The sequence below is a fragment of the Echinops telfairi genome, unplaced genomic scaffold (genome assembly GCF_000313985.2).
Source record: "Echinops telfairi isolate 266 unplaced genomic scaffold, ASM31398v2 ScPeMD7_5;HRSCAF=22, whole genome shotgun sequence".
Classification (NCBI taxonomy): domain Eukaryota; kingdom Metazoa; phylum Chordata; class Mammalia; order Afrosoricida; family Tenrecidae; genus Echinops; species Echinops telfairi.
In genome coordinates, this window is record NW_022103901.1 from 22605678 (window position 1) to 22625278 (window position 19601).

The window sequence follows — 19601 nt, forward strand, 5'->3', positions numbered from 1 at the left end:
CTCCACTATTTGGCCATCCAAGGGCTTCTTGGACACTGGGACATCTGCAAAATTGATGGATCGCTTTTGCTACTGGAAACATCGTTGAATACACTGTAGTTGTCGACAGAAAAAAGAGTGATGCCTTTAATTGGTGACCAAATGATAAGAGGACAACTGATGGATATTTCTTGCTTCATTTACAAGCTTATTTGTACTATATTCAGAACTAAGGGGAAACAAAACTGAAGACTTGAAACATCTAAATTTTACTCTCCCGGCATCTTTACTGTTCATGTTCAGCTACGTGAAAAATGATGACGGGTCATATACAAAGCAGCCCACTACCATGGAGTCAATTCCAACTCGTGATTCTGTCCTATAGGAACCCACCCCCCAGGGGGTGGGGAGAGTGTTTGTTCCACACGTTGCAGTTTTTACACAAGTAGATTGCCACATCTTTCTCCTAGGTAGAGGTTGGTGGGTTTGAACTGCCGACCTTTGGGTTAGCAGGCAACGACTCAGCAGCGCTCCTAACATGTCATCCAGAATAGCAGAAAATACAAAGGAGTTTCAAAAGGTCCACAGGAAAATTGGAATTTAAAGGAATGGAAGGTTTGCATGAACTTTTTGAAGCGCCCTCCCTTCGTACATAAACTGCCTTGAACTTACTCTACAAAAGGGAGGGGTCACAAAGGATGTTGGATCTTCTTTTCCACCCATCTCTGAAAGAAGTGCTCCCAGCACTGAAGGGGCTTACAAGTGCAGGTATGAGGAGCCAGGAATCACAGGTGTGGCTTGCATTTCCTTCCGCCACAGCCTGTAAGAGCAACTGGTCAGCTTTCTGCAACCACAGACAGGGCTCTTCTCTAACACAATCTCAACTTGATACGAAGCACTTACACGAGGACTGGTGCAGACAAGAAGGCAGCTTTATTGCACTTTGGGAAAAAAGAAACATGATTCCACTTGGCGGGGGCCATTAACACTCAGTAACACTGCCATCTAGTGGGACAGTGACAGGCTATCGAGATTCTCAAGACCAGAAGTGAAATGTGAGTGGACTTGCTCGTTTACGTTTCACCATAAAATGGCACTTTTAATAAGCTGGGCTTCAGAGAACCTCAGACTTTTCTTGAGAAACCATTTTTATTTTTGAAATGCATCAATATATATGCTTTCTCCACTTTTTTTGAGGGGGGAAATAAAGAATGCGTGGTTTTGATTTTCTTAAAATAGACCATCAAATTCATTCTCAACTAGAAGTTATGAAACACTTTGGGGCCACCTGCCTCTTTGAACATTCACCACTCGTATTTGACAGTCTAAACGCAACCCGATTACGACAGACAGCTTTAAAAAGAAGCAAAATTCAACTGTACAAAGACTACATTAAGTTTACTCATTTCCTTTTTCTATTTTTACAATCTAGGGTGCTAAAGTACTTGTATTTCACTTAGTTGAATTCCTGAAAAAAAGCATTAGAACACACCAATAACAATTTTGCATAAATCACATTAACCCAACTCTTATATGACTACACATTAGCAGTGGAAGATATGGGTGCAAGGATGTGGCAAGGCCGTTCTTAATGAATAATAGAGTATTTCTTCTCACGGCTTTAATTCTCCTTTCTACCCAGGTGTTGCAGTACATGTGCTGATTTGATGACTTCCATGAGCATGTAAATTAGAATACTTAATGCAACACCTGGATGAAAAAAGAAATGAAGTTGTGGGAATAACATATTGTCAATAACCACAATCTCAAATCGTCATCTCTGTTATGGCTGAGATTTCAGATTCTGGGTTAAGTGCTCTGTTCTTTGGAATATCCACACTAGTTATTGATCTTGCTAATGAGTTCCTCTCATTGCAACATTTCTAGGGAGATGGTTGGAGGCACTCACGGATTCTAGAATGCATGAGTCTGACATGGTCTTCATCATCTTCTTGGCAAGTAGTAAACTCAGCTAAGGATTTTAGGAAGAGCCAAGTTCTAGGAAAGAGGTATACAAGTGTAGTAAAAGAAGTTGAATTAAAACATTATTTTTTAGGTTGCATTCTGTTGGTAGACACAACTGTATGTTTCAATTCTGAGAACCTGAGATTGTCTAGAAAAAGAAAGTTCTAGCAGAACCCGGTGTTTTACATTTCTCCAAGTAACAAGAATTGGGGTATGGGGGTGGAGCTGGAAATATTAGATTTGAATACGGATGTTCTTTTGAGGTGCGCCCAGAGTTGGTCACATTTTGCATTAACTCTCCCAGTGTGCAGCCTTCTTCACAGGGCAATGAGCATCCTAACGGGGACTCGGAGTGACGCCATCAGGAGGTCAGAGGAAGTGACCACCTCACTCCAACAGTCAAGTCAACAGTGACTATTCGGGCATTCCTGAAGCCAAACCCACTGACAAGGCCACAGGAGCCTTTTATTAACTCAAACATGATGCCATCGTCATCTCAAAAAAAGTTTATTAGCAGGATTAAAAACATTTTCTTGAATAATGACAGAGTAAGAGCTTCTAAACATGGAAGAATATCAGTGGCAATACCTCAAAACCAGTATTTGGAATTGAATAGACAGCTTTATTGCCTGTCTTCATTTCACTGAAAACAATCCATTTATTGGTTCCATGGGAAGTCATCACTATTGCTTTGTCTGGGGATGAGTCCCTACTGCAATTGAAGTATAAAAAATACCTTCCATCATAATTGAAGTGTGACCTGTATTACTGAGTAAAGAGCAATAAAAATCCTCAAAGAGTTGGGTTTTTTGTTTTTTTTAAAAACATTCCTTTTACACACTACAAAGAAATAATTAGTATTTTGGCTTTTTAAATTCCTACATGAGACTTGAATGGCAGTCCCCAAACCCTCCCCAGCACATAATGCGAACACAGACCCTCTTCAGGAGGGGGCGTTCCTGGGACGGGCTCTGAAGACTGGGTAGGCCATGTTCAGACTGGCTTGAGGACAAAGACGGCATCATCCAGAACATAGTAGTCATTGTACATGTCGCCTTCGCACAGGTACGGCAGTCTGGTGAAAGCTTCGATAACAAAGCCAGCTTTCCTGAAAACTTCCGGCAGACTATTCACTTGTTCTTCCCAATTCTGTCCCTTGATTTCCAAAATCTCTGAGGGCTTCTCCCACTTGCCACCTACTAAAACAAACAAAGACACTAAGTTAAATTCTTGAACAAACAAAAGTATTTATTTGAGGAAAAGGAAGGAGGGGCCCTGCACGGGATGCTTGCTGTACACCGTGAGGCAAATTGAACTTCCAAATGCACTGCCATCAAGCTGATTCTGACTCAGAGCAACCTTACAGGGCAGAGAAGAACTGGCCCCTGTGGGTTTCTGAAGCTGTAAATCTTTACGGGAGCTGAAAGCCTCTTCTTTCTCCCTCGGAGCATCTGGTGGGTTAGAACTGCTGACTTTGTAGTTCGTAGCTCAAAGCATAACCCACTATACCACCAGGGCTCTCCCCATGAGGTAGGTGGGCAAAAAATAGAAGTACAGACAGGCTAGCGTTTGCCCAAATGTATACAGTACTGAGTGTCTGAGCAAAGTTGTAGTCCCAGGCCAATCTGTACCCAGCGCCTCACTTACCTTTTATTACAGTCATAGAGAATACTCTCCTCCCTCGGAATGACTGGGATGCAGTCAGAGGACGACTGCAATGGCCAATGGGTTCAAAAGACCCATCACTAATTCCATGCACAGAGAAGCAAAGAATAAGCCTTGCAAGAAAATACCTCAGATGTGGTTAATTTATGCAACTACCACCTAAAGAGGTTTATCGGGCTGAAAACAAGACGGGGCCTGTGAAGAATCGGAACTCATAAAAAGAGATCATCAGTGTGTTTTCCAAGGGAAGTTGTTCAGCCCCTTATCTTTTCAGAACAAATTCACAAAGACTTAGGGCTGTATCAGTAGTTCTCAAATCTTGACTATCAGATGCCAGGGTGGGTTAGGCAAGAGTAGGCAAGGTCTTCAAAGCCACACACAAATCAAGAATTGACTACAGACCAATTGCTAGCACTAGTTGGCAACAAATCTATTTCAAGCCAATAACCTAGGGAAGCGGGCTGCGAGGGTCACTCTCTGGCGGGGGGAGCAGCAGCAGGGAGACCAGGCAGGCAGGGCAGAACGAAGAGATGCTGGCAGAATGCTGGGCAGCTGGTATGCCTGCAGGCAACAGTGTGCTTGTTCCTCAGTTTGATGGTGCCCTCAAAGCATTCCTCCTGGTGGGATTCCAGAATGAAACCTCAGTCCCCAGAGTGACTCTGAGAGCTACACTACTACTTTGCAATTCATTCCTTCTTGCTCAAGTTGGCCAAAGTCAGTTCCTGCCACGTGCAAAGAACCTGACTTCGAGCATATCTCAGAGACAAGCAGATAAAGTCTGAGTTCCCACTTAACTCTAGCCCCAATCCAAGAACAGTCAGTTCTGATAACATGGCCCTGCTCGACACTCACCTTCAGGAAATGCTCACTGAAGATAAGGGTGCTAAAGCAAAGTGTGGTGAAGAAAGCAGATGGTGCCCAGCTATCAATCAGAGTAGTGTCTGGGGTCTTAAAGGCTTATATTCAAACAAACAGCCATCTAAGTAAGGAATCATCTAGGTCCACATGGAAGAAGCATACCAGTTTGTGTGATCCAAAGAAGACAACACAATTCAAATATGATGAAGGGAAAAGTATCAGAGTTTAAATTATGAACACCCAATTGGTAGAAGGCTATGGAGGAGAGTGGGAGTCCAAAACCCATCTGCAGAGTCTCTGGTCAGACTAAGCCACTGGCAGATCCCCTCTAGCCACAGGCAAGGGTCTCCAACAGCTTTCCTATCAGATAGAGATCCTTGTAATTGTGATGATGCCAATCGAACTTGATACTTGGTCAGTTGACCTTCCCCTAGACCCAACCTGAATTTGTTCTAGGAGCAAGCATTTCTTCCTTGTTCCATGACAAACATTTCTTCCCTGGCTTTTTAAATAATGGTGGTGGTCTTTTCTTTCTTACTCATTACTTGTATTTTTATCTTTATATTATTTGATCTTTACTACTTTGTTTTTGCTTGTTTGGGTTGGGTTTTCCACTTTGTCAAGCACAGGAGTAGATGCATACAGATAACAGCTGATGTAAGGATTTATAAGGGATGTAGGGGTGGGGCGTGGGAAACATGGAGGGTGGGGGGATTTCAGAAGCAAACAATGTATTCAAGAGAGGGGAGGGAACAGAACTGATTGTGATTGCACAACTCATTTTAAAAGTAATTTAACCATGAAAAAAAAGTTCTAAAATTGATTGTGGTGCTGATTTTACCATTCTTATTGATATGATTGAACTATTGAATTATATGATGTGTGGATTATATGCCAACAAAACTGTAACACAAAAACAAAAACCAAGACCCTAACAGTTGAAGCCTCTTAGTGGAGGTGGGCTGGGGGAGAGAGCCTGCGCCGTACAAGGGGCTCCTTGAACTCAAAACTGGAGCAGGACTAGCCCATGGTCCACAATGTATTTCTTCATTGTACCAAGAGACCTGGTGCAGTCATTCTTCTCATGTCTCCACAGGAAAACACTTCCTTCTTTGCTTCTGCTCCACTTCTAGCCGTCTGTGGCCTGGTCCTCTGGCACACAGTGGCTGCCAAGTGGAGGATGGGCGGAACTGCTCGGGGAACTCATGAGTGCTACCATCTATCAAAGAAATAATACTCCTGCTGTGAGTGTGCACTTCATGTCAATCAAAACCTCTAACATGTATAAGGATTTGTTCAATTTGCACAAATGAGAAGAGAAAGCAGAGAAACATTCCGAGGTGTGCTCCAGGCAAAAATCTCAACTTGAAATGGGGAAAGGCAGTTACAAACAAGCTTTACGCAATGTCAGAGTTCCTGATCAGGGTTCCGGAGCATCAGTTCCTCTCTCCAGTTCTTCCGGTCTAGAGGAAGCCTGCGCGCAGGCACGCACACACGCACACACACACCCCTGAGCACACGCACACGGAGAAATGGAGGCGGTCAACAGAGGCAAGCTCGCTCTCGGTCTGGAAATCAATCTGATCCTATTATCCTTCGGTAAGGCTCTTTTTCGCCCTTGCTCTCTCTGCTCCATTTTATTTAAGCGCGGCACTATTTTTCTCCTAGTGTGTTTGTTTTTAAGCTCCTAGAGATGACTTTTTAGACAACTAACATAATAGGAATTGTCTGTGGGATGTTCTTTTACCCTCCTAGGGGGGAATAAGGGTCTTGGAGAACAGCTGTCAAAGTTTCCTATTAGCCTTGAAAATCCCCTTTGCTATTAGGCTGTTTTGAAAAGAACAGTCTACCAAACAAAAGGGTCAAGAGCTCTCAAGACCACCTGTGGTAAAATCACCAGACTGAGGCTCCCGCTGCGGGCACACCAGCTCTGCAGAGTGGGCGTTCAATGGCATTTGCTCAGTATTTTCAAAGAACAATGTGTCTAAAAGGGCAATTTTCTATTAAAAAAAAAAAAAGGAGCGGTCATTAAAAAACCACCTTGCCCCGGCTCCTTCCATAGAGCATAACCATCCCCAATACGGGCCGCCGCCGCGCTTCACAATGTTCCTGAGCAAACTCCATGATCTTCTCATTCCACTTGTCTACAAACTTTTAAAAGCCCCTTTGTATGTGTATGCAAAATTTTTCTTCCCACACACTTTTTCCTCTCTATGAAAGAGGAAGCATTTCCTATATTATAGTCTAACAATATCATATTTGCTCCTACAGTGTGGTCAGAGGGCAGAGAATGAGGCAGAAACTCGTACAAATGATTCCCTCCCATCTATCATGAAACACAACAAAATGTTAAAAATGGTTCATTTCGGTGGTTGGATTATAAGTGACTTCTTCCTTCTTCATTCAGTAATACTCACTTCCTTTTTCTATTAAGTGTGGATTGCTTTAATAAAGATAAACTATTTTAATGAATGTTCTTTGGAAGATAGTTGGACAGATCAACCAACATCTGGGCTTGGCCCTGAAATACTTGGAGAAGGGAGAGGTGGGGATATTGGTTTGGGAGGGCGGTGCTAATGGCAGAAGTTACCGATTCCATAATAAAGGTTGTTTTGTTTAAGTGTCAAAAAGTAGCTTTCTACTTATTTCTAACTTGACATTTAGAAAAACAGACATATTGAGAAGTTTTTCTATTTCTCTCCACTACAGATAGATGAAAGTTCTCCACTTTTGCAGAGGGTACAGTGGGTTTTGTTTGTTAAAGAAAGAAAAAGGGAAAGCACTCATGGGACCTTGAAACAGAATCCTTCCCGTGGTGTAACACATTTTCCAGACTTCTCTATTTTGCTAATGCGTTGCTTAACCAGGCGGGGAGGGGCTGCTGTTTCCTAGGAAACCCTCCCTTTAGGGCTTCTCCCACCCTCAGGTTACCATGCTGAAGTGGAAAATCAGGGGGGGACCTGAAACTCCAAAGTTGCAACTATTTCTTAATCGTGCTGCTACTTCTCAAAAGAGTTAAAAGTTGGCTTCCCTTTGAAAAACTGTCACTGAAAGAGGAACTGAGGAGGAAACACTTAACTTTGTTGCCCAAACCAATTCCATTTCAAAGGATTACTTTATGTCTTGAACGAGGCAGAAGAAACACATCTGGAGTGGCCTCACCTCTATGTCCGCAGAAGGCACAGAGGAGTGGCATCTAGTCCCATCTCCACTTCCACCTTCCTGAGGGAGGGCGCAAGTGACCTCTAATGTGGTCACACCAGCAAGAGAAACTGCTACCTTTTATTCAGTGCTTACTGTGGGGCTTGCCCAAAGACCAAACTGGATGCCACAGAGTCAAACTCTGACTCATCAACCCGTGGGTTACAGGGCCGAGCTGCTCTCTGGAATTTTCTGGGCTGTAATCGTTACAGAAGCAGGTGGCGGGCCTTTCTTTCCCACAGCAGCACCTGGTAGGTTGGATGAGGCAGCCATTCGATCAGCAGCTGAGTGCACACGGGTTTTGCAGCCCAGGGACTGTGACGAGGACAGTCATATGATCTGCATTTTGCTAAAAGGCAAACTGAGGCGCTGAGAAATTAAGACCAACGAGCTAGGAGCTGGCAGGGGCTAGGAGTCAAACACAGATCTGTGCTTAATCCCAATAGTGCTCATCAAGTGAAGGTAAAAGCTACCCAGGCTGCAAAGCAGTGGACAAGAGCCAGGCAGAAGTAAAAACGTGCTCAGCGTGCCTGGCTAGTGCCTTGGGCTCTGCTCGGTAATAGGAGCCCCCGAGGGAAGTCAGGCCAACGTTTCCACAGGTGCACATCTTGACTCATAGGTTTCCTGTAGGGACATCAGGTTTACAAAGGGCCAACTGTGAATTCAAATTCCTGGTGATTCCAACCCCCACCGGGAGGGGGACCAAGGTGGCCCTGTTTGTGCCTGGAGTTTGGATACACATTTCCACACTGAATTCATGCCTCTGACAGATTACATGATTCGCACAAGATCAAAGGAAAGCCTGTAAGTGGCAGGAGTACACACGAACACCCCAAACTCCTGAATCTATGGGACTTTCTCTAGGGCTCCCTGCCTACTAGCCCTCAGGCCAGCGAGCAGTTGGGCCACTGGCATCTGGTTGTAAAGCCCTTGTTGGTGCTGCATGTAAGCTAAGAAACAGAAAGGACTGGCTGGGATCCCTGCCCCCAAATAGAAGCATAAGCAGTGAGGTTCGAAGCCAGCTTGCTCACTCATCTGCTTCCTCCACCAGGTGCTGCGGGTGCCTGTACAGTGTCTGTCACACAGCCATCCTACCTCCATGTGGAGTACACGCAGCAGGCTGTTACCATCACCTGCACCTTCTCCTCCACCCGCTGCCCTCCAGAGCTACCAACCAGCCTGTGGTTCCGCTACGACGCCCAGCGGTCAGAGCGCCTCTGCTCCGACGGGTGCCAAAGTCAGGCCGACAAGTTCACAGTGAGGGAGTTCCCGGCACAGAACCAAGTCTCCCTCACTGTAAACTGGGTGACTCAAAATGACAGTGCGATTTACATCTGTGGAATCGCATTTCCAAGTGCAAGTGAACCGAAAGCTAAGCAAACTGGAGGAGGCACCACGTTGGTGGTGAGAGGTCAGTACATCCCAGTCTGTTCAGATCTTTACATTAAAACGCCGCTTACATGCGGGAATGACGAGGTAGAAGTGCTGACAGTGAAGGACTTGACCCAGACAGGTGTGGCTTAAGGAACTGCTCCTCCTCCAATTCCCCGCCCCGTCTGTCTCTCCATGTACAGGCCTTCCTGGGTAAGTCTATCATCTTCTTCCTTCCCCTCTGACACTGACTGGTGTCATGAGAGCCCCAGGCCCAAACCCAGTGAGAGCGAACTCTCCACTTTGTCAACAATGGTCTGCCAAGACCGTCCTTCGCCTAAAGCCCTGGAGGGGCAATCCGTGAAGAAGGGATTGCTGAACCTAGCCCAGGAAAGCTTGCGCTAGGAAGACTACACGCTAACAGCGGTACGTCACTGCAGGACCCCTGACCTCACCATTTGGTCCCAGACAGCAGGGAACAAATATGACTCTCGGATTCGGAGACCAGTGTTGCAAAGTCCCAGAGACCATGACCCAACTCATTCCCTAAGTATTCTGGGATGGAGACATTTTAGAAGAAAAGAGCCCATGACTCTGGAGTTAGGAGGAAGCAACGGACACCTTGTCTGAATCTGTGTTCAGACAGGGCTCTGGTGGCTATGAGTAGAGACGATGAAATCATACACTAAAAGTCAAACCCAGTCCTCCTTCTGGGTGTAAAGGAAGACTGTGGATGCAAGAACCATCTTATCCTATAATTCCTGCTCTTAACTATTAGAGTTGTTCTTTTAGTTACCTGGGATTTTGATGCCTGAATGCCTTTTAACTGTAGTCTCTCCTAACTTGTAAGAAAAACTGTTAAGTGAGTTAATGCATGAGGTATTTTCAATAGTACCTGGAATTCTTTCTAGGACTCAGCTACTAACTGAAAGGTTAAAGGTTTGACTCTACCCAGAGAACCCTCAGAAGAAAGGTCTGGCGATGTACTTCTGACAGGTCACAGCTACTGAAGACCCCGTGGAGCACAGTTCCACTCTGACACTCAAGGCGGGTCACCATGAGCCGAGGCTACTGGGTAGCAACTGGTTAGGGTTACTGGCATGACAGCACACACACGACAACTTTGCAGATTTCTATGTCTCACTTTTAAATTAGTCTTCGATGAAAACTGTTAGCTAGAAGAAACTGGCTTCTAAAGAGATGAACAACTCAATCACATATAAAAGGCGAACTCCTTTTGAGGAGCAGAAATTAAAGTACAGCTAAGAGAGGCATAGCAAGTTCCTGCTTTTTCTACAGAGCTTCACTTCCAGTTTTTCCTAATGGCTAACTAGTTAGCTTCACAACATGCAAGTGTGCCTTGTACAAACTGTGTTCAGAGAATAAGAGTCTGTGGGACACTACTGCAAATCTAACCTCATTTTATACTTCCAAGTCTACTTGAAGGCACGGCACGCTAGTTCGCAGAGACCCATAGCAGGTGGGCTGCTGACCTTTGCCTCCTACCTCCAGAGGCATGGGGTGCTTTTCCTCTAAAAGAGCACTTCTTGCAGGGGGAAGACATTCCGAACACGCAGGAGGATGGCTCACTGTGTCTAGAACACAACTCTGAAGATGAATGCAATAATGCCTTGTCTCAACACAGCAGTTCTCAACATGGGGGTCAAATGACCCTTTCACAGTGGTTGCCTGATTCCTAACAGTAGCAAAATTACAGCTATGAAGTAGCAATGAAAATAACTTTATGGTGGGGGTGGAGGGTCACCACATGAACTGTATTAAAGGGTCGCGGCATTAGGAAGGTTGAGAACCACTGTCTTAACATGTCATGTGCCAAGAGCACCAAGACCCTGTGCAGCTGAGTTCACCACGAAGCTGCAAGAACAAATGTCAGCAACACCTGTGACAAAGACCTGTGAAAGGAGTGAAGTCCAGAAATGGCGTCTTAAGACATTTGCATGCCATTTCTATCAAAAGACATGTGAACTGCTCTTGAACAAACTGACTTAAAATGCCCACATGACTTTAAGGAATACTACAGAAAGAGCGATTCTTGGCATTATGACAAAATGGTTGAGTTTTTAAATTTTCTTCTAAAAAATGAGTCATACTTTTGGTAGAATTCATTTCCAGAGCTAATGGACTGGCCTTGAATGCCATATAAAACCAAACCCATGGTATCATACGTCCGTGACAACTCACAGCGGCCCTACAGCACAGGGTGATCTAGCCCGTGGGATTCCAAGACTATAACTCTTTATAGGAATGGAAAGCCTCATCTTTCCCTCACAGAACAGCAGGTGGTTTCAAACAGCTGACCTGGTGGTGGTTATCAGTCCAGCACCTAACCACAAGGCCACCAAGGTTCTTATAGCCAAAAATATTGTTGCCAGGGTTTCAGTTCATAAGTACACAGGTTTATTGCATATAAAATGTGTTTAAACTGCTCTCTGTTAAGTAATGCACTTGTCTTAGTCTTGCTAAGGTGGCTTAAAATATAAAAGATCAATCAAAACAGTGGCTTCTGAAGGATCTACTTTGCCCGTTATATTCAAGGCAGAGCAATCAGCTCAAATGTTCCGGTGACTGTGCTTTAGGATCCCAATGTGTTCTTCTTGCTAGATTTTCTCAAAGGAAACAGGACAGTCGGGAGGGCCTACTGTAAAGACATTTTAAGAAATCTTTAAATGGTCAGGAAAATTGTACTGAGGACTTTGTTTCCATCGTGGCAATGCACTCACTCATCCTTTGAGGGTAAGACGGGCTGTCTTAGGAGAATTTCATTGGGAAACCTTACCTACTACCCTGATCTTACACCTTCAGATTTTCTGTTGTTTTTCCCCAAAATTGTCGGGCTGACATCATGTAAATCGAAGGGCAAAAAGAAGAGTTAGAGATAACGCAAACGCTGCCTTCAGAAGTGTACAGCTCGAGAAGAAACTGTCGAGAAACATCAGCTGCATCTTTTGAAACAATAGCATCTTATTTCCGCTTAAGATAGGCTCCTACGATTTTGTTGCAGTACATGTTGACTTGGAACGTCGTGAATCGAGATTCACCATATGAATAGCTAAGCAGAGTCCGTTCGTTTCACATGGAGCTCCAATGTACCTTACACATAGCTTTGCAAGAGTATGTTTCGGTGGTGACTGTGGCTCTCTGTTTTTGTGATTCCTAAAGAACGTGAGCTCAGCGCCCAGCTGCAGAACAGTCTGATAGCGCTCCTACTGCTGTTCTCCGTCTACCTCGTTGCTGTGGGCGTGGTCTTCGTGGTTCTCTCCAGAGTAAGTCAAATTCCGGGACTCTACATTACCATAAAGGAAATCCTATGTCTCTCTCCTAATTAGCATCTTCCTTTGCACCTGGCAGGAGACACCACCTGCTGAGGTCTGCAGAAGAAAGCATGCATTTTCACTACAGAAATACATTCTAGCAGACTACACAATTTAAAACCGAGCCCAGTAATATGAGAATAAAAGATACTTTTTAATAACCATATTACATGCTAGCTTTCTGGGAAGCAGGAGGGGTGTGTGTGGGTTGTCATGATAGCCCCTAAATAGTGTTTACTAGCAATAAGGAATTTTGACAGAGAGAGAGGGGTCAGCTCAAACTATCTTTTGACAGAGAGAGAGGGGTCAGCTCAAACTATCTTAAAATATTTTACAAGACTGAATTTGTTGACAGAGTAGCTTCTGCTGATGCACAGTCTTTGAACAGGATATGTTGTTGTTCGGTGCCCTGTGCCTTGGAGAAGGGCACCGTGTTTGGTAAAGCGGAGGGCAAGGAACAAGAGGAAGCCCCTTCAGGGAGACGGACTGACACAGTGACTGCAGCCAGGAGCTCGAGCACAGGAGCAACTGAGCGGCACAGGGTCTGGGGCGGTGTTTCTTTCTGTTATGCACAGGGTTGCTATGGAGAAAAGATATGCATATGTTCTATTAAGATTACTGTCAGTTCTATAACTGACATCATTTTGTTGATAAATTATTTTATTAATGGAATATAAGCATCTCAGAAATTATATGAAAAGCATTAACTCTTACTGCACATCATTTTGAATATTTAGTTTAACCTTACTATGGTAGGAGATTACCTGTCACAATTATTTTCAGTGCAAAAATGTTGCTCTAAGACTTTTCTTTTCTTGGCAGTCAAAATCTAACAGTTTACGGAACAAAGATATAGAAGAAGATTCACAAAAGGTACAGTACAGACCACTGCTTGTAAAATACTTTTAAATTATGGCTGGCTATAATGATTTCAAAGCAGAAATATTTTAAGAAACATACAAACCTATGGTAATTTTCAAGCATAGCAACTAATGTTTCATATTGTTGAAAAACTCAAGGTAGCCTCCAATCATAAACTGATTTAAATCTGACAGTTTAGTATTATCTCAACCATTGAGATACACTAAAAAAAAGACAAGTGTTAACCGTAGGTATGGATGTGGGGAGGAGGGGAGTAGTTAGTTTTCTGAGGCTGGAGGCAGCAGAGAAAGAACAGGCTCAAATAATGTGGAGCAATCATCACATCTTGTCTTTCTCATTCTGACTTATAGAAGAAGAGTGCTCGGCGGATTTTCCAGGACATTGCTCAAGAACTATACCATAAGAGATACGTGGAAAGGAGTCAGCAGGTTGTAAGTGCAAACACTGAACTGAGTGGACGCAGAGATAAAAAATGTTTAACTATAAATCCATAGTAACACAGACATCTTGAGAAACACTGAAAACAGGCCACGTTTTCAGTCTACACGTGAATGCTTTTGTGGATGAAATACTTTGCGGTATGTTGTTGCATGCAGCAGTAAGCAGTAGAAGTGACAAACGTGTGTGCGAATCAAATTAGATATAAAAAGTACCTGTTTCTGACAAGGGAGAAATAACTCACATTAGAAAAGACCCCACTTAGAAAATAGGAAATGATTATTTCTTTAGTGTTTGGGATTGGAGTAATAGCAAGAAAAGCATTTACTATTGTTTTTAACAACAACAACAACAAAAATTAAACATGCAGCAATATTTATATAAATGCAAAATCTATAATACATCCTGATAGTGTTCCAAACTGTACAGTGAATCTACATAAAAAGATCTTTCAAATGAGATGTAGTTTTTATTGGATGAAGAACAGATACTGTTTCTACTATGCATGATCAGGTGCCTCAGATTTCAATGTAACAAAAGTACGAAATAATGAGCTTACAGGGGGACCTGGTGAGGGCGGAGAGTCAAAAATAAATAAACAGTGAACTTACATGCTAGTGCATCTATTTTCTTCTTAAAAGTTGCCGTGAAGACAAACAAGTGGCACAGGATTCTTTTATGACATCATTTTTTTCCTTTTCAAATCCAACTTTTCAGAAGAATTTTCACCCAGGAGAGAATATTGTCCAAGTCGTCATTTAGTCTCGAATGTATGTGCAAATACAAAGAAAATGGTCTGACCACATTAGGTGCTATCCTGACTAGTTACACGTGTGTGTTTATGTGTGCACTTATTTCTTATTAGCGCATCTTTTTGTCACAGAGGCAGAGGTAAGTGGCCTTTAGGAGAGTTATTCCTCACTGGAAGTAACATTGTAAATTTCTAAGCCAGGGCATGGCCAAGGCATCCGAACAAGGAAGTTATTTTTTCAGTTTTCACAAGCTACACTGGATAGAAGGGAAGTGAGAACCTGGGCGTTAGGACTATTAGGAAGATACTTAGGACCCAGGACAACATGATTCTCTGTGTGTTGCTGGGCTGTATCTACTTAATCCTTGCTTGTGTTTACTCTCACAGGAGAAAGACAGCAACACATATGAGAACAGAAGAGCAGTTTCCAATTGTGAAAGGCCATAGAAATGCCAAGTTGCTGAAAATCTGAGTCGAGCACCTATGGAATGTTCATGGACATACACCATTCCGGGCTTCTGGACAACTGGCTGTGAAACAAGAGGGCACAGCCTAAGAATACAATAGAAAAGTACTTTCTGAATTTAATGGAAAAAAATCTAAGAAGCCTAATATCTTCAAAAATTAACAACAAAGCACCACCCATTTTTATAACACATATCCCATGTTTCACTCGATGTATGATGCTTGTGATGAACACTACCCCGAAGAAGATTCAAAGCCAAAAACGTGCCTCGGGCTCGAGTGGAAGAACTGTCCATTTGGGCTGTGGACATGGACAGGTGGACTCAGGGGAAGCGAGAAAGGAAGGAAGGGCAGGAAAAGAGAAGGATAGGGGAAGGGGGTGGGTAGCTAGGTGAAAGAGAAGAAGGGTGATTTTAGGTGTCAAAATTATATCAGAGCAAAATTGATTTCCTCTGATATTGCAATGGGGCAGCCGTTCAGCGCATTTTCCTGCCAAGGCATGCAAAATAACTCACAGCACACTGTCCACTGAGGGGGAATTATAATGGAATGGAAAAGCGAGTGAGGATAATTCAACTGCCGAAAAATCCAGTGCAGACCTTGGCTGAAGGGTACAGAAAGGGCCAGAACGAATAACCCACAGCTGACACTAGATGTCAGTGTTGAGCAAGTCACAGCACCTGGAAGGCAAGGATGACTGCCCCACAGCCTTGCCACGTGGATTTGTTCAATCTTGAAGGAAGGTATTCCGGATGGGGCGGAGTAGAACAAGGAAATGTATGGATCTCACAACTATTTCATTATGAAAATGTAATACCAATTGCTCTTTGAAAGCTCCTTCGGTGAAAAAAACCCACAAGTGTACATTATTATTAAATAAGAATTATAACCCGAACTTCTATTTCATTAAAGTATTTCTTTGAAACTATTAAAAAAGGTTGAATTTTAAAAGATTTTCTCTATATGAATGTTTTTTTGCATTGATGATTAAATTCCGTGATCTCCACCATGTCTAAATGGATAGGCCAGTAAAATGCGTCTGTGCGAAAGAATGTGTATAAATGTGTGAGTGTAGATATATGACACACACATATATCCCAAACCCATTACCACGGAGTGGCTCCAACTCACAGAAACATTAAATAGAGCGTCTGAGGCTATAAATCCTTACAGTAGGAGACAGGGAAAAGACAGCCTCATCTTTCTCCCGCACAGTGACTGGTGGGTTTGAACTGCTGACCTTGCATGTACACACACACACACTCATGGCGCTGTTGGTTAAGCACTGGACTGCTAACCCAAAAGTTGGTGGTTAAAGTTGGGAGAAAGATGAGGCTCTCTGCTCCTATAAAGATCTACAGCCAAATGGGGAGCTGATATCAGGGGCTCAAGTGGGAAAAGAATGCTTTGAAAATGATGATGGCGGCATATGTGCAAATGTGCTTGACACATTGGAATAATGTAAGGATTGTGATAAGATATGTAAGAGCCCCCAATAAAAGTGTTTAGAAAAAGAAAAGAACAATACAAGCCAGTAGATCAGAAATGCCAATGAGGAGCCACAGGGATAAACTATACGTGTTCAGAGGAGGAAGAGGCAGTGGCCTATCCCTTGAAGCATCTGAGAAGAAAATAGTTTATGTCCTACCATGTTATCATGTGGATATTCCTCTAGTATACACTTCCAAATGAAAATAATAAGTTACATGTTAGAGCTCTGGGAAAAAAAAAAAGATCTACAGCCTTAGAAGCCCTGCACAGGGTTGTGATGAGTCAGAATCAACTCCATGGCAGGAGGTTTGCTTTGGGTTATTTATAGATGTGTGTATATCTTAGACACAAAATTAGAAATTAAACAACACCATAAAAAGCAATATAAATAGAAACAATATTTTCTTCCTCTATCCCAAAATAAACTGTCTTGTATATTCTCTTGGGTACACACCCCTCTTCCCACTGTGAGACACTTTGACTTGGGTGATCAGATAGTAAGAAAAAAGTGGGGGTGGGGATACTAACTTCAGCCCGGTGAATAAGCAAACCAAAAAACTTCCAAATCCTCTGTCGTCAAATTGATTCTGACTTATGATGACCCTGTAAGACAGAGCAGAACTGCTCCTTTAAGTTTCCATGACTGGGAACAGGCTGGCTCATTTTCCTCCTAAGGAGTTGCTGGTTGGTTCGAACTGTTGACCTTGCTGTTAGTAGCCCAACATAACACACTATGCTTCAGGAATCCTTAGGTGATGAGAATTGCCTAATTGATTAGATCATTTACTTCACATTTCTGAAGTCACTACATTTTGGTACTTCCTCCAGAGCTGACTATATATATATACAGTGAACCCTCGTTTATCGCGGTTAATCGGTTCTAGACCCTACCGTGATAAATGAAATTCCGCGAAGTAGGATTCCTTATTTGTAAATCAAATATTTTCATAGTTAGAGCATAGAGGACATTAAAAAACACCCTTTAGTCACCATTACACTCGTATTACCCAATTTATTAAACGAAAAAGGGAAAATACAGTAAAACATTTTGGACGTTACAATTATCATTTATTATTTATTATACTATTTATGGCATCAAGCGTGTACAGTATCAGCCAATCAGTGGCAGTAATGACAGAGCATGCGCTGTTACGCAAAAACCGCGATAGAGTGAAGCCCCGGAAGTCAAAGCACGAAGTGGCGAGGGTTCACTGTATATATATATATATCTTTGTGTAACTAATTAGGAGACAAAAATCACAAAATTGCCTAGAATTCCATTCAGAATAAGCCTTTCTCAATGGAGGCAGAAGTTGTGTTCCAAGGATGATTTTATTACTAAAATATGGAATGCAATTTCTCAAGAAATGGAACTCTCTTCTCCCAGATCATACATACCAAACACCCACTGCCCGTAAACCGATTACGATTCATGGCAACCTCTCTAGGATTTCCTCGAGGTTAACAGTCCAGTGCGTACTCAACAGTGCCACCGGGGCTCCTAGATCGTCCCTAACAGTCCCTGATAGAAACACAATAACAATTCTTTTATCTGCCCACTTAGCCAGCCACAATACTGTGTGCAAGACTATTCATTATACAACTCAACTCCCCTTTCACATGGGATCCACAGGCCAGCCTCATGGAACCTGTCTTATGCTAAGCCTATCTAGCACACATCTTCATTGTTTTTATATACTGTTGCTTTCTGCAAGGAGCCTGGGTGGTGTAGTGATTACATGTTGGGCTGCTAACCCTAAGGTCAGCAGTTCAAAACCACCAGCCTTTACCTGGGAGAGAGAAGAGTCTGTCTACTTCCATAAAGAATCCGTCTGGGAAACAGAGATAGTTACAGTTCTACCCTGTCCTGGAGGGTCCTTGTGAGTCAGCATGGACTCAGTGGCAGTGAGTTTGGTTGCTTTCCACAAGGTCAGAACGTCCACTACAAACACCGGCTCAAATGTCACCTCCAATACGGACGAGCCTTCTCCAGCTCCTTTCAAATGCACACTACGCACGCAAATGGGATTCTCAGCACACTGTTCTGCTGTTATTTTTGTTTGCGTCTATCAGATCCCTGGGATCTGTCTGGGAAGAACATGCAGACCAGAAGCACAGTTCTCATTGATCTTTGTATTCCTATTGCTCAGCATTGCCTGGTCTACAGGGAACCCTCAGATGACTTAAGGGACTGCAGTGCATTGATGTTTCTCTAGAAAAAGTTTTCAGCATTCCAACTGAGGAGTGAAACCTGTACCATACCCTACAGATCTTGTGGTGAGGCTAGCCATCCACCCTGCCCGCTCTCCACAGGTCGGTCTGTGTGCTGAATCCCTGAAAGTATTCACTCTCCTGCCATCTAAGCACCCAGAGAAGGCTGTCCTGGTAAACGTTATACTAAAGCTCTCTGTTCAGATTTGAATTCTCCACGACAAAAGGAAATAATGCTGAAGCCACCAGAGAGAAATGGGTAGAAACAGGGTTCTAGTCTCTACTTCCCAGCAGGAGCATTTAACCCACTTACCAAAAGGGATTTTCAGGACATGTCGTTTCTCTTTTCACTACTACATAAGACGTGACCGAATCTGAAAGCCCTGGCTAAGGGGTTTACAGTTATGTTTCAGTAGCGTGAAGTCACATAAACTGATAGAGAATGCACAGACTTGGGGATATAAAAAATGCACAGACTTGGGGATAAAGTTAAAATGCGTAATAAAGATTTCAACTGAAGTGTGCAATTGTGAAGCGTTTCAGGCAGGTATGAAAGATACTGGTAAATTATTCAATCAAAAGAACTGAACAGCTAAGATCAGTAAAGCCATAAATAAAACAACAGAAACGAAAGCTAGCACCTATCAAATCCCAATCCTGAGACCAGCATGGGCTCGGCACTCATTAGATCACTTAATCCTCTCAGCAACTGTCCAGACAGGCATCAGCCCCATTTTTACAAATGAAACACTGAGATTAAGTCCAAGGCAACCCAGGACACAGGTGATGACCCATGTTTCAAACACTGGTCCGACTTCAGAGCCCATGCTCTTTCCACTGCACAGCACGGCTTCTGTCTACTTAGAGCAGCAGTTCTCAACCTGAGGGTCGAACGACCCTTTCACAGGCGTCGCCTAAGACCATCAGAAAACACATTATGATTTACATTATGATTCATAACTAGCAAAATTACAGTTATGAAGTAGCAACGA

General features: G+C 43.2%; 2 protein-coding genes across 3 annotated transcripts in view; one reads left to right on the forward strand and one right to left on the reverse strand.

Moving 5' to 3' along the window:
• Positions 1–2435: 2435 nt before the first annotated feature.
• METTL9 (methyltransferase like 9) overlaps positions 2436–19601 on the reverse strand; it is a 37555-nt gene continuing 20389 nt past the window's right edge. Inside the window, exon 5 of the mRNA XM_045285026.1 lies at positions 2436–3140. Within this exon, the coding sequence (XP_045140961.1) occupies positions 2938–3140 (203 nt within the window). The 3' untranslated portion in view covers positions 2436–2937. The remainder of the gene's footprint in view (positions 3141–19601) is intronic.
• IGSF6 (immunoglobulin superfamily member 6) lies at positions 5998–15810 on the forward strand. 2 transcript variants are annotated; one of them, XM_030888481.2, is made up of 6 exons: positions 5998–6066; positions 8720–9079; positions 12220–12323; positions 13194–13244; positions 13604–13684; positions 14830–15810. In XM_030888481.2, exons 1-6 carry the CDS (start codon positions 6000–6002, stop codon positions 14887–14889), a joined length of 723 nt encoding a protein of 240 aa, XP_030744341.1. In that variant the 5' UTR covers positions 5998–5999; the 3' UTR covers positions 14890–15810. The 2 variants fall into 2 exon arrangements, with proteins under 2 accessions (XP_030744341.1, XP_045141462.1); XM_045285527.1 differs by having other exon boundaries at positions 13604–13681.

What these genes read in the sequence shown, in the direction of transcription:
- IGSF6 (XM_030888481.2), top strand. Translation starts at nt 6,000, where the DNA reads ATGGAGGCGGTCAACAGAGGCAAGCTCGCTCTCGGTCTGGAAATCAAT. An exon ending in TCTTCGTGGTTCTCTCCAGA is followed by an intron (nt 12,324 to 13,193) that starts GTAAGTCAAATT and finishes TTTTCTTGGCAG; the next exon opens with TCAAAATCTAACAGTTTACG. An exon ending in TAGAAGAAGATTCACAAAAG is followed by an intron (nt 13,245 to 13,603) that starts GTACAGTACAGA and finishes TCTGACTTATAG; the next exon opens with AAGAAGAGTGCTCGGCGGAT.